Source organism: Hyperolius riggenbachi, chromosome 9, assembly GCF_040937935.1.
Source record: "Hyperolius riggenbachi isolate aHypRig1 chromosome 9, aHypRig1.pri, whole genome shotgun sequence".
NCBI classification, from domain to species: Eukaryota; Metazoa; Chordata; class Amphibia; order Anura; family Hyperoliidae; genus Hyperolius; species Hyperolius riggenbachi.
Window position 1 is genome coordinate 67,003,375 of NC_090654.1, and position 13,434 is coordinate 67,016,808.

At 44.0% G+C, this 13,434-nt stretch overlaps 1 protein-coding gene across 5 annotated transcripts in view; it reads left to right on the forward strand.

Moving 5' to 3' along the window:
- Positions 1-13,434, forward strand: part of RAD54L2 (RAD54 like 2) — a 64,201-nt gene that overhangs the window by 22,906 nt on the left and 27,861 nt on the right. For all 5 annotated transcript variants that reach the window (XM_068252983.1, XM_068252984.1, XM_068252985.1 and 2 more), the window contains exons 3-4: positions 8,354-8,522; positions 12,859-13,010. In XM_068252983.1, the coding sequence (XP_068109084.1) occupies positions 8,354-8,522; positions 12,859-13,010 (321 nt within the window). The remainder of the gene's footprint in view (positions 1-8,353; positions 8,523-12,858; positions 13,011-13,434) is intronic.

Below are 13,434 nucleotides of genomic sequence, written 5' to 3' on the forward strand. Positions count from 1 at the left end.
ACAGTACAAACTTAAAAACTAGATTTAAATATAATGTAAAACTGTGGGATATCTTTAAAAAAAAAAGTCATTTTTAGGATGAGGAGGAAAGACACAATTGTTTTTCTCATCACATTCTCATCTCGGATGTCCTTTAAATCTGATTTGTTCTGATTTTTTTTTTGATTTTTTTTTTTTAATTTACTTAAATTTTTTTTGCCTCTCATAAGCCTCGTACACGCACTTGATTAAAGTTGTCTGAGAAGGATGATAATGACTGCCTCAGCTAATTATCAAGCATGTGTACACTACCCCCCGATCCATGGCCAGCAAACCGCTAGCGATCCGCCCTGCGACAACTCACTCGAGCGATGGACGATTCTTTTGATCACTCTGCTCCCCTTCCCACCATGTGACATCACGCATGCGCTGCTCCGCTGTGCCTCTGCCTTCCCGCATAGCACTGACTTTGTGTCTTTCAGCTTGGCCCAGCGAGGTTACCCGTTGGGGATCCTTTAGAAAGATCCCATTGATTATTTAATCGTAGGGTTTCTCCTAGCACTACACCTGGATTGTATTGTGGAAGGTTTACAATGGTGTTTATCTGTTTTACTGTTTGATGTTCAGACTCATTTAGCCTTAATGTGTGTGATTTGCCAGAGGTGCCTGTTTTGTGGCTGTTTATATCAGGTCACTGCTGTGTCCCTGCTTAGGGACAGGCGTGCTGGATGGTGAATTGGGTTAGCTGTTACCTAATAGCAGTGGGCGTGGTTCCCTGGGGCTCCAGCAGGTGGTGACAGAGGACATGTTCAGAGTATGGATGAATGCTCTGTGTTGCCTTTGTAATCCTCCCTTCACTCCCCCCTCCTTACAGCATGTTTCATTCTTATGTAAGACATGCAGCCCGGATCAGTTTGAACTTAGACTGTCTACAGTGTGTTTCCCAGTTGCTGTCCCAGTCACTTCAGGTTCCAGACTAGACTTCAGCACACGCAGTCAGCCTGTCCCTTGTACTGGAGGGAAAGATGCGCCTTCTGGATGAGTCTACGCGGCCGGCAGGTATGCCTCTAGCCTTACTCTGTCTGTTACGCTGCTTAAATAAGCAGGAGATGGTTTTGTGTTGATATTTATTTAAAGCAGGGGTGTCAAACACAAATAAAAAGTGGGACAAAATTGAGCTCTGGGACCAAGTCGTGTACCAACCTCAATGTCTAGTGGCCGTCCTCCTTTCCCATACAGTTCCTTGGTGTTTTGTGGTCCTCCCTCATCTATACAGATCACTGGTGTTAAGTGGTTTTCCCTCTCTCCCCATTCAATTCTCTGATGTTTAGTTGTCCCCTCTCCCTCCCCTATACAGTTCCCTAGTGTCTAGTGCTCCCCCCCCACCCCTTTCCCTATACAGTTCCCTGGTTTCTAGTGGCCCTCCTCCCTCTCCAATACAGTTCCCTGGTGAATAGTGGTCCTTCCTCCATCTGTACAGTTCCCTGGTGTTTAGGGGTTTTCCCTCCCTCCCCTATACAGTTCCCCAGTGTCCAGTGGCCCCCTCCTTTCCCTATACGCTTCCCTTGTGTCTAGACGGGCTGGAGTTTGCCATGTATGATTTAACCTCCTTAGCGGTACACACACACACACACACACACACACACACACACACACACACACACACACACACACACACACACACACACACACACACACACACACACACACACACACACACACACACACACACACACACACACACACACACACACACACACACACACACACACACACACACACACACACACACACACACACACACACACACACACACACACAATGTATTACTTATAGATACGGTCAGCTGCATATTTAAATATTTGTGGTCCCTATATAGAATAGCAGTGCTGGCATCACCCATCCACATGGAAGCCAGAAAGCAGTAATTCGCTGAATTTCACATCAGGTGACACTGCTGTCCAATTGGACTGCAGGTTGTCATCTGGGTATGCTTCACGATCTGGTCCGCAAAGACTTCTACATCATTTTATGCATACTGCGGCCCCCCAGCAGTTTGAAATATGTTGACCCGGCCCTCGACACAAAAGGTTTGGGGACCGCTGGTCTAAAATCTTGTAAAAAATCATGTTTATGACTTTTAGACCTTAAAGGGAAACTTCAGCCTAAACAAACATACTGTTATTAAGTTACATTAGTTATGTTAATTAGAATAGATAGGTAATATAATCTTTTACCCACCCTGTTTTAAAAAAACAGGAAAATGTTTGTGATTCATGGGGGCTGCCATCTTTGTCATGGGGGCAGCCATCTTTTTGGTTGAAAGGAGATGACAGGGAGCATGAGACACAGTTCCAGCTGTCCTGTGTCCTGATAACCCCTCCCAGCTGCACAAACTAGGCTTCAAATGTCAAATTCAAAATGTAAAAAAAAAAAAATTGCACCAAAACAGCAGAACGAGAACAACATCAGAAATCCCATCATGCTTTGCACAGCATCAGAGGAAAAATGCCCGGGCAGTTTTCTTCTGTGCAGCTAAAAATGAGGCTTGTATAAGAGAAACCAAGTTCTGATGCTGTGAAACTGTTAAAGAAACACCAGGCCTTTTCAGTGCTGCTGAGTCGATTTTTAGTCTGGAGGTTCACTTTAAATCTGAAAATAATTATAATGCCAGGGAGGTTAAAGCCCAACTGCAGAAACAAAACGTATTTTTGGACCACAGTGCGGAAGGACTGATGTTTTGTCAGAGACGCTCAAGCATGCTCAGACACTTTGAGAAATAATTGCACCTGATTTTTGCTACTAGTTCCATTAAACCCCCCCCCCCCCCCCCCCCCCACCCCCTTTAAAAAAAAAATGTAGAAAGCCGGCTAAAGTTGACCGCAAAGGGGGGAAAGATGTTCATTTCCTTTTTCTGCTTTTGTGAGTATTATAAATAGTGCTGTTTTTTTGTTTGTTTTGTTTTTTAAATTTAAATTTTTGCATTATCTGTTTAAAGCCAATCTGTTGGAACAGTACTAAATCTACAGGGTTTTTTTTTTGTTTTTTACTCTGTATTTGGTAAGTTTCTGTGGTACAGTGAGACCCCCAGTATAGGTGTGCTTGCCGGTTACTTGAGAAGTCAAGCTTGAAAAGTCGAGCAACCGGTACTAAAATAACATTAACCTCCCCCTTTGCAGATCTGTGCACAGCAGAAGTGACTTACCAAACCTCCGAGCACTGTCTTCTATACTTCCTGCAGCTCCCAGCAGATTTCCTCCGTTCTCTCTGTACAGCTCCCAAAGCTTGCATGTGACCCGATGCGCATCAGGTGACACACTGGGACCCATACAGGAAAGCTGCTGGAGCATCAGGAAGTGGAGAAGATGGCGCTTGGAGGTTTGGTAAGTCGCTTCTGCTGTGCACAGTTCTGTAAAAGGCTAAAGTTCCCCCCACCCCCCCACACATTTCCCCTTTAGGCCTCGTTCAGACTAAACACGCTGCTGTGCACAATTCGGCAGCATGTATACTGTGCGACACGCAAGAATGGTAGGAGGGCATAGACAGCCATTCTACCATTCCCATCATATGTGCTGCACAGCAGTGCAATGTGCTATCGCACTGCAGCATGCATTTTTCGAGAATTGCAGTGCAGATCCATTCACTGTAGTGCAGATGGCTTTCGATCATAACAGTTGCTTTCCAATCGCACGGCCATCTCTGCTAAATGTTGTGAACGAGGCCTTAGGCATGCCGATTGGTTGGTTGAGGCTGCCGAATGCCTGAGTTCTGGATAACAGGGTTTTTTACTTTACTTATTTATGTGAAATGAGGCTTCTGTAACTAGAAGAGGGAGACAGTTTCAGACTGATTTGATTTCACTCTACTGCTGTTCAATCTGGGAAGGCACAGACTGAATCTCTTGAGAAGATTGCTGCCTATAGCACTGAGAGTCTGTGGTACTATATGTGGCCTGTGTCTGGGATCTGATAATGAAAGATCTTCTATACCAACAAAAACAAGTTTTGCTTTAGGACCCTTTCACACTGGCGCAGTCTACCGCAAGAGCAATGAAAGTCTATGGGGCAGTTCACATTGCTTGCCGTGCGCTGGAACTATCCTATCTAACGTGAGTGAATACCTACGTTACCGTGCGGCTCCTGTGGCGATGTGTGGTGGACCGGAAGTCACGGACCTCTGCAGTTTTACACGTTGCGTAGAAATGTATTTTAGCAATATGCTTCCACGCACATGATCTATTCGCCAACAGGAAGTGAGCATCCCTTCCTGCTTGTCGGGCTGCCAAACGGATTACGGTCTACTAACGCGGTTATCCCCGAACGTCTGTTCTTGGCGGTGGAGTGCTGCACTGCTACCACCAATCAGCAGTGTGAAACCGGACTAACACAGTTGTAGGAAAACGGTTGTGCCTGTAGTGGAGCTGTAAGGGCCGGTTCACACTTGGCGCTTTGCCCGCAATCGCAATTTGTGGGCAAAATCTCGTGATCCCGTTCAATAGAATCACAGAGCAATCGCCCCCCAAAACGCTGCATACAAAATTGCAACCACTGCAGTGTGAATGTATCCATAGGGATACATTGTAGCATCGCTTTGCTGATCGCCGGCGATCAGCAAAGTGCTGAAGAATTGCCCCAGTGTGAACCAGCCCTGACTGTAGTAATGGGATTACTGATTGTGACAGATGATGTAGATTCCTTTAATGACTGTAGTATGTGTATTTGCCGCTGTTCACATATGAATCTCTTAGTAGCATGTTGGCACTGGGAGATATCTAGTTCCCATTAGGGATCACGTCTTCACCCATTATGTAGTATATTTGAGCACCACCAGCCTTTCTGCAGATTTCCCTTTTCCCTGCTTTGCCCTTTATGTATAATTGTGTTTATTCTAAGTGTGTGAATGTGCATGACAAAGACTTCACACGACGGCCAGAATGTTCTGCGCCGAGGTCACTGTAGACTTTAGTGACACCCACAGCAGTGTTTGGTCTCCAGCCAGCCTTATATAATGTCACTGTGTCTTTTTACGTAACTGCACCGGCTGCTAAACCTGCTTGCATAAGATGATGGGAGAAATCAGACTTATCCTTCCCAGTGGTTCTCTGAATAAGCCATTGTTGCCTCCTGACTCCCTCCCACATTATTAAATGGTTAGAACACTTGGGATTTATGGTCTTACTTTGAAGAAATAGTATCAGCTGCAAAGTTTAAAAACTTTGTCAAACCTCTTTAGTCAGTACAGACAGTCCTCCACTTACATATGATTCAAGTTACTATGTCTCAGAGACACAAAGTTGTCTTCATGTACAAAGTATACAATACTGCTTTATTACATATTTTTGTTAAATGTTGCAGTATGGTACAGTTTATTGTAGTATTGTATAAACTAAAATAAGTAGTCTAAAGCGGACCTGAACTCAGAACTTCATCTCAGCTTTAAAAGACAGCATAATAACCTTTATAAAGAAGAAAACATTTTTGTTACAGCTGATACAAATCCTGAAAACTATCTGTAAGGTTTCTACTTCGTGCTTTCATGGAAGCAGACATATTGTTAACATGCTGTGCTTTCAAATGAGCTTATCTTCCGTGGCAGTCAGGTGGCACAGTGGAGAGATCAAATTAGAACCCGTGATTAGACACAAATAAGGCAGAATTAGAGAGGCTAAACTCTCCAAATTCATACGGGTGCATTTCTCTGTTTTCCTTCTGTCCGATGCAAGAGTTCAGATCCACTTAAAACACTTTTTTAAAACACTTCACATATTGTGAAAAAATTTAAAATTTAAAACATACGTAATAACATACAAATAAGAAGTAAATTTCTTCCAGAGTAAATTGAGCCATAAATTACTTTTCTCCTATGTTCCTGTCACTTAAAATAAGTAGTAGAAATCTGACAGACCTGACAGGTTTTGGGCTAGTCCATCTCTTCATGGGGGATTCTCAGCAAGGCTTTTATTCTTTATAAAGACTCTCTACTTGAAAATGATTTATATAAGGATGCTGGCCAGCCTCCCTGCTGGCTTCACATTGTTTTGGCAGTTGAACAAAGCAACTGACATTCGCAAAGTGCTTTTAAAGATAAAGAAACCCCTAATAATACCCCATGAGGAGATGGGCTACTCCAAAACCTGTTGGTTCTGTTAGATTTCTACTACCTACTGTAAGTGACAACAACATAAGAGAAAGGTAATTTATGCCTCATTTTTCTCTGGAATAAATCTACTTCTTATTTGAATGCATTTACATGCATTTTAAATGTTTATGATTTTTACAATAGTGGTCCTTTAAACAAAAAAAGGGTTAGTAAAAAGGTTGCAGCATTCAGCATATTCATATAGACAATGAAAATACAAAGATTAATACAATTGGGAACAACATACAGTCAGCGTTGTTTTATAAGAAAGTGTCAATGTTAGACTGAAGGTAAGCACCCCAGGCCATGGTATATCAGGGAGAGACCGTTTACATGTTTTGAGTGAGTTTTAGGCACTTGATGCAGCTGATGATTAGTAATGATGTTTACTTTACACAATTAAGGATAAATAGCCGCCACTCAAAGTGCGTAAAGGATATCATTGAGCAAATTTACTTATAAACCTGTACCAGCCCTCTGTACTTGCCTCTAAGCAACTAATAGGCAGTGAGAAAACTCTATTACAACTTATGAACGTTCTCTCCATTTATTCCAGACCGGATGGTACTGCTGTACATGTTTTCGATGTGTGCACCGTGTACCAGCTTACCCTAATCCAAGCATTTAACCCAGCATGAGAACTGAGGGGGGACGGGCAAACCAACTGAGAGCAATTTCTTGCCGAGCCGCAAACAGGGACTCGTATGTGAATGCTTAAAACACTTAAAAAGGACATTATAAACAACCAATAAACAAACAAGATAGGGAATGTAGGTTCGTTCTTAACCTGAATCCATTCTTAAGTTGGAACACTGTGCCATCTCTGACCACTGAACCTCCTCTTTGCCTCCAGTGTCCTTCTCCGTGTCACCTCATTTCCACTGGTTCACTTACCTGGGGCTTCTGCAAGCCCCCAGCAGCTGTCCTGTCCCGTGCCGGTCCTCCACGAGCCTCTGTTCTCCCGCCGCCATCTACTTTCAGTTTCGCCGCCAGGCCACTGCGCCTGCACGGCTCTGGCCACTCATATCCTTTCTTTGCGTTCCCCACTATTGCAGAGGGGGATGGTGAAGTAAAGCTACGTTTGGCAGGGCTGCGATGGCCTCGACTTACAAGTCGAACGGTACAGCAGTGGGAGAACGGAGGCTCGTGGAGGACTGGCGCGGGGCAGGATGGCTGCTGGGGGCTTGCAGAAGCCCCAGGTAAGTAAAACCGTGTGTTTGATACCTGTCTACAGTTCCGTTATAAGTGTCGACCTCGGAACACTGTGCCATCTCTGACTCCTGTATACTGTACCCCCCTGTGTCTCCAGTGTCCCGCTCTGACACCTCCTCCACTACATTTTTTTTTTAATTGATGTTCTCAAAAGCCACAAGGTTTTTTTTTTGTTTTTTTTTTTTACAAAAAAAGAAAATGTTTTTACTTGTTTCCATTATTCCATTGACTTGTTCCTCTTATCGGCGGGGCGTTCTTAAGTCGGGGACTACCTGCATATCCAAATCCAGAGTTTTATGGAAATAAATCATTAACGCAGGACTCAACTTGCTTACGAACAGTCTCCTGGAACGTAACCTGCTTGCAAGTACCGGACTGCCTGGAGTCCAGTTCATACTATTTGAATGAATCTAGAGGGAAGTAGAGAAGGAAGTTACTTGTTTAACAGCTTTAGGGCCCGTTCTCACTTAGGGGATTAGTTGCCGAACCGCTAGCACAACATTAACTATATGGCAGTGATCTCACTGCCGCGATTGCAGGTTATTCGCGATTAGCGGCAATTGCAAAACGCATTGCTTGCAGCATTTTTCCATGATTCTGCAGCGATCGCGTTTAAGTGCATAAAGCGCTGGTAAAATCAGTCAGGGGGGCGTGTTTGCTGCACAGGGGCACAAGGGTGGTTGGTGGGGGTGGGGGGTTGAAGATTTAAAGACAGAGGCACAAGGCAGCATTTGAGAGAACTGATTGGTGCACTGGGGTAGTGGTAGGGACGCTGCTGTTGGTAATGACCCCCTATTGGTGTATGATTTGTATAAAAATGTTGTAGTAGTTTCCATGTGCAGTGACTATTAGAATGTAAGCGCCTCTGGTCCAGACTAATGTGAATATATCAGTGATTTCTGTAAATCGCAGCAGAACATGACTGCACTGTTTAACTTATTACAGTAAATACAATAATTTGGCAAATATTTGTCTGCTTTCAGGTCTTGTGTGGTAGACTAATGGTATTGTTTTCTTCTTACAGAGAAGTCTCAGAGCGCGGCGTTGGGTGCCGACAGCTCAGAACATGAAGGAGATGAGGTCAAACAGTCGGCTACCTCAGGACAGAGTGGGCAGGAGGAGAAGGATGGGGCTAATGATGAGGCCAAGGCGACAAATTTGCTAAAGACTTCCAATCTGAGGCGAAACATCCGGTGAGTGTCTTGTGGACTGCCGACATTGTACGCAGTCATAGCTTGGCTTGTGGAAAAGTCTTCAGTAGAAGCACAGAGACCAGAAATGGAACTAAGAATTCCTCCAGTGCCATAGCGACAGCTCATTATTCATTTATCACCATGGTTACCACAGTACCAGCATCACTTCTAAACTTTTTTTTTTTTGTGTCTTGATAATGTAGAGTTTATATTGCAGAGAACAGCTGACACAACACCTCATAATTATAGCAAAGGAGAGAGCAGCAGCAAATCCTCTGCTGTATTTCTAGTGCTAATGTTATAATATCATGTCTCTTCAGTTTCATGTGGGTGCATTATGTGAGCAGTGCCTGTACAGTATGTCTGCTGTGCATATAAACACGCGCGCGCTGAGAAACCTGGAAGTTTTGAGCTGAATTGTGGTATTGGCAGTGTGTACAGCAATGACCATGCGAGGCAAGTTTTTTTCATTTGGGGAAACCTAGTATAAGGTTAAAGGGGAACTTCAGCCTAAACAAACATACTGTCATTGTTACATTAGCTGTATTAATTAAAATAGATAGGGAATATAATCTCTTACTAACCCGGTTTTAAAAGAACAGGCAAATGATTGTGATTTCATGGGGGCAGCCATCTTTTTGGTTGAAAGGAGGTGACAGGGAGCATGAGACACAGTTCCAACTGTCCTGTGTCCTGATCACCCCTCCCAGCTGCACGTGCTGGGCTTCAAATCTCAAATAAAAAAAAAATCCCATCATGCTTTGCACAGCATCAGGGGAAAAATGCCCGGGCAGTTTTCTTCTGTGCAGCTAAAAATGAGTTTTAGATAAGAAAAACAAAGTTCTGATGCTGTGAAACTGTTAAAGAAACACCAAACCTTTTCAGTGCTGCTGAGTAGATTTTTAGTCTGGAGGTTCACTTTAAAGTGCAAAGTAAATATGTTTCCGCCCAGTGTAGTAAATGTGTCTCTGCCCTAAAATGATGTTTCTCATTCCATCTTGCAGCCATAAGGCCTCTTTCACACATGAGGCTGGACTGCACACTTGTCTGACAATTGTCTCCTGTGTGCCAGCCGCTGAGCGCTATTTGGCTGCAAATTGCCCAGCTACCAAAAACCATGTCGCGTCTGGTCAGACGTGACTCGCTGCGGTGTTGTGGACAGTTGGATCGGCTACTCTTCCTCCACCCATTTCAATGCAATCCCGACATCCTCTTCTGGCTTTTGATCACATGATATTACATGTGATCGGGGCTCAGAGTATAGTGTCAGCGTTGCAGGGTCGCCCGGTGTTTGGAAGAGGGGGTAATGGTCTTATCACCCCTCTTCCAACATTGAGTGGCCCAGCATTGCTGACACTATCCTCTGAGCCCCGATCACATGATATTACAGAAGACTATGTTGGGATTGCATTGCTGAGGGTGGAGGAAGAGAAGAAGCCAATCCAGCCGTCCAGACAGGTAAATATAAAAACACTCCCTGCACCCTCTACATAGCTGCATTAGGCAGCAAAATGATTTTAGCCGGCTCCGGATGACCTGCCACAAGTTGTCTAAAACGAGCCCACTCATGCAGGGCTGCTAAGAGGTTAAGTTTTAATACTTTTCTTTCACTGATCTTGGAAGAGGAAAAGTGGATATTTTGTAGATAAGATCAGAAAACCTTGCATTAGAGTCACCATGCATTGCTGATGGACCTTATTCTGCTGTGCCGCTTGTGAATGAGATCGTGGATAATCATCACTGATATCTCTGTACTGCTATGGTTTGTGAAGTTCTCAAGTTCTTCTCCCTCCAACCCTTTGTTACATAGTTCATTTGTAGCAGGAATCAGGACAATCCAAAATGACAGCAGCTGTATTTGGCTGCAATCCAAGCTGCATACAAATCGCAACAATTTGCTTCAGCTTGGAAGATTAGCATGTAATTTATCCTTCGTACTTCCCAGGATGTGAGGGAAATTTCTGATGCAACCTTTAAAGTAACCCTGAGATGGGGTCACAAGGATACAATATACCTACCTGGGGCTTCCTCCTCGCTCCCAAGCTGCCCTTTTCTGACTTCCCCTTCCGCAATTCGCCCTGGAAAGTCCTATGGTTCAGGGCCAACTGCACATGGGCAGTCCGGTCAGCCGCACGTCCCTTTCTTGCTCCTGTCACCTGGGAGTGTTCTGCGCTGGCGCAGTGCGCTCCCGATGACGTGAACGTGTGGCCGGGCCACGTATATGTAGTTGGCCCTGGACCAGAGGACTTTCCAGGGCGAATTTCAGAAGAAGGGGAAGTCAGTAGAGGGCGGCTTGGGAGCTATATGTGGGGGGGGGGTCCTGGAGGAAGCCCCGGGTAAGTATATTTTATCCCTGTGGCCCCATCTCGGGGTCGCTTTAACCACTTACCGACGCCGCTGCATTAAAACATTCTGTTGGAGCCTGTTAACGACTCCAGGACGTTTTTATGCGTTGCCTTGTTACCATCGCTGCTGTGCGTGCGTGCGCGACTCCCCACCACTGTTTTCCTCCGGGATACAGCGGTTTGTGATTGGAGAAGGAGAACGAGCGTTCCCTCTACTCAATCGCAATGAATGGACATGACCCTAATCAGGGGCCATGTCCATTCAAAAAAGATAGCAGCTAGTAAAATGTATAATAAAAAAAAAGTGAACACTTCCTGTAAAACAGGAGGGTTTGCAGCGCCATCTAGTGGGCAAAAGTATTACGCACACACTGTACTCGTTTACACATACACTTATAATTAAAAATGTATTCAATTAATCCCTTCCACTTCCAAAGACCCCCACCCCCCACACACTTGTAAAAAAAAAAAAAAATCAGTTTAAAAAAAATACATAAACAGTTGCCTGTATTTTATGAGGGAATAGTACTATTATTTTACTATATGGGGCTTGTAAATTAGGGACTGGATTGAAAAAAATATATATATATTTCACCATACATTGAGATGGGGACATAAATTAAATGGTTTAATAAGCAGGACAAATGGGCAAATAAAATGTGTGGGTTTTATCCACAGAAGAATGTTTTATTTTAAAGCTATAATGGCCGAAAGGACTGAGAAATAATGAATTATTTCATTTTTTTTCTTATATTTCCCATTGAAATGCATTTAGCATAAAATAATTCTTAGCAAAATGTACTACCTACAGAAAGCCTAATTGGTGGCGAATAAAACAAGGTATAGATCACTTTTGTTGCGATAAGTAGTAGTACAGTTAGTGGCAAATAAAAGTGAGGAGCACTGACAGGTGAAAATTGCTCTTGTCCGTTAGGCTGCATTTCCACTTGTGCGGTGGGAATCGCCGAGGGAAAAATTCGCATGCGGATGCGAATTTCGCATGCGGATCTATGCGAATTTTCATGAGAATTCGCATGAATGACGATGTATGCGAATTTAACCATGGCAGTGCTGGTATGATTGTTTCTATACGAATTCGCATGAAAATTCACATACCCAAACCGCATGCAAATTTCCTATTAAATACATTGTATGCGATTCGCATAGCGGTATGCGAATTCTGATGGCTCTGCCATGCAAATTTTTTCTGCACAGAAAAACGCAAAGGAATCCTGACATGTGGAAACAGTCCCATTCACTTGTATTGCTATGCGAATTCGCATGCGAAAAACACATGCGAATTCGCGATAGTGGAAATGGGCCCTAGGGTAAAAACCCCTTTGGGGTGAAGTGGTTAAAGGACAACTAAAGTGAGAAGAATATGGAGGCTGACGTTTTTATTTCCTTTTAAATAATGCACATTGCTTGGCTGTCCTGCTGATCCTCTGCCTCTATTACATTAAGCCATAGACCCTGAACAAGCCTGCAGATCAGTTGTCTATGACAAATCTGACAAGATTAGATTTAGACCCTACTGACCAGCAGGATATCAGCAGGACTGCCAGGCAACTGGTGTTTGTTTGTTTTTTTTTTTTTTGTTTTTTTTTGAAGTATACGTTTATTTTCTGCTATAATTGAGGTAGAGCTACCAAGGGAACAATTAAAGTGTACCTGTAGTGAAAAAATGTGCTCCTAGGGCAGGCATGGGGAAACTTGGCCCTCCAGCTCACAATGCATTTGCCTTTATGAGTCATGACTGTGGCTGTAGGACTCCTGCAATGCATTGTGGGACTTGTAGTTCCTTAACAGCTGGAGGGCCAAGTTTGCCCATGCCTGTCCTAGGGGGTACTTCCCTCTAGAAGGGGAAACCTTTGGATCCTAAAGAGGCCTCCCCCATCCTCCTCAGCATTCACCTAACCGAAATACAAGTTCTGTGGGACTAGTGCTGGACCTTTTCTTGTGCTAACTCTGCTTACTCTTGTCTGCTACAGAAAGCTGCTACGTGAGGATCAGTTAGAGGCTCAGACCAAGACTGCGCAGCAGGAGGAGCTGGAGAGACGCAAGCGTCTGGAACAACAGAGGAAAGATTATCCCTTGCCTATGATCCCCACCATACCAGCTGATTCTCTGGACTTCCTGAATGGTACGTTTTGGAAGGATTTTTATATTTCTCGTTGTCTATATTTCTCATTGCTTCTTTTAGTAATCCTTTCATTTGTGTGGTGGTAGCCCTTTTCCAGTTAGTTTTTACCAAGAAACTGCATTCAACTACTTATTAGATCTTTTTATTGTGACACACAACTCTTCCATTCAAATGTCTGATGTATCCAATGCTTAAGTTACCTACAGTACTTTGGAGAGGTCTCCTGAAACAATTGTTCCTGATCATTTCAGGTGATCGTTTCAGCATGAGTGCTGTCGACTCCTGGCAAAGAAACTTCTGTTTTGTTTGATTGAAGGACAAATAGTGTCTCTCTGTGGGAGCTTAACCACTTAAGCCCAACTGGATGAGATTTCTCGTCCAGTTGGGCTGCGCGCACTCCCGCGGGTCGCGCGCGCACCCGCGG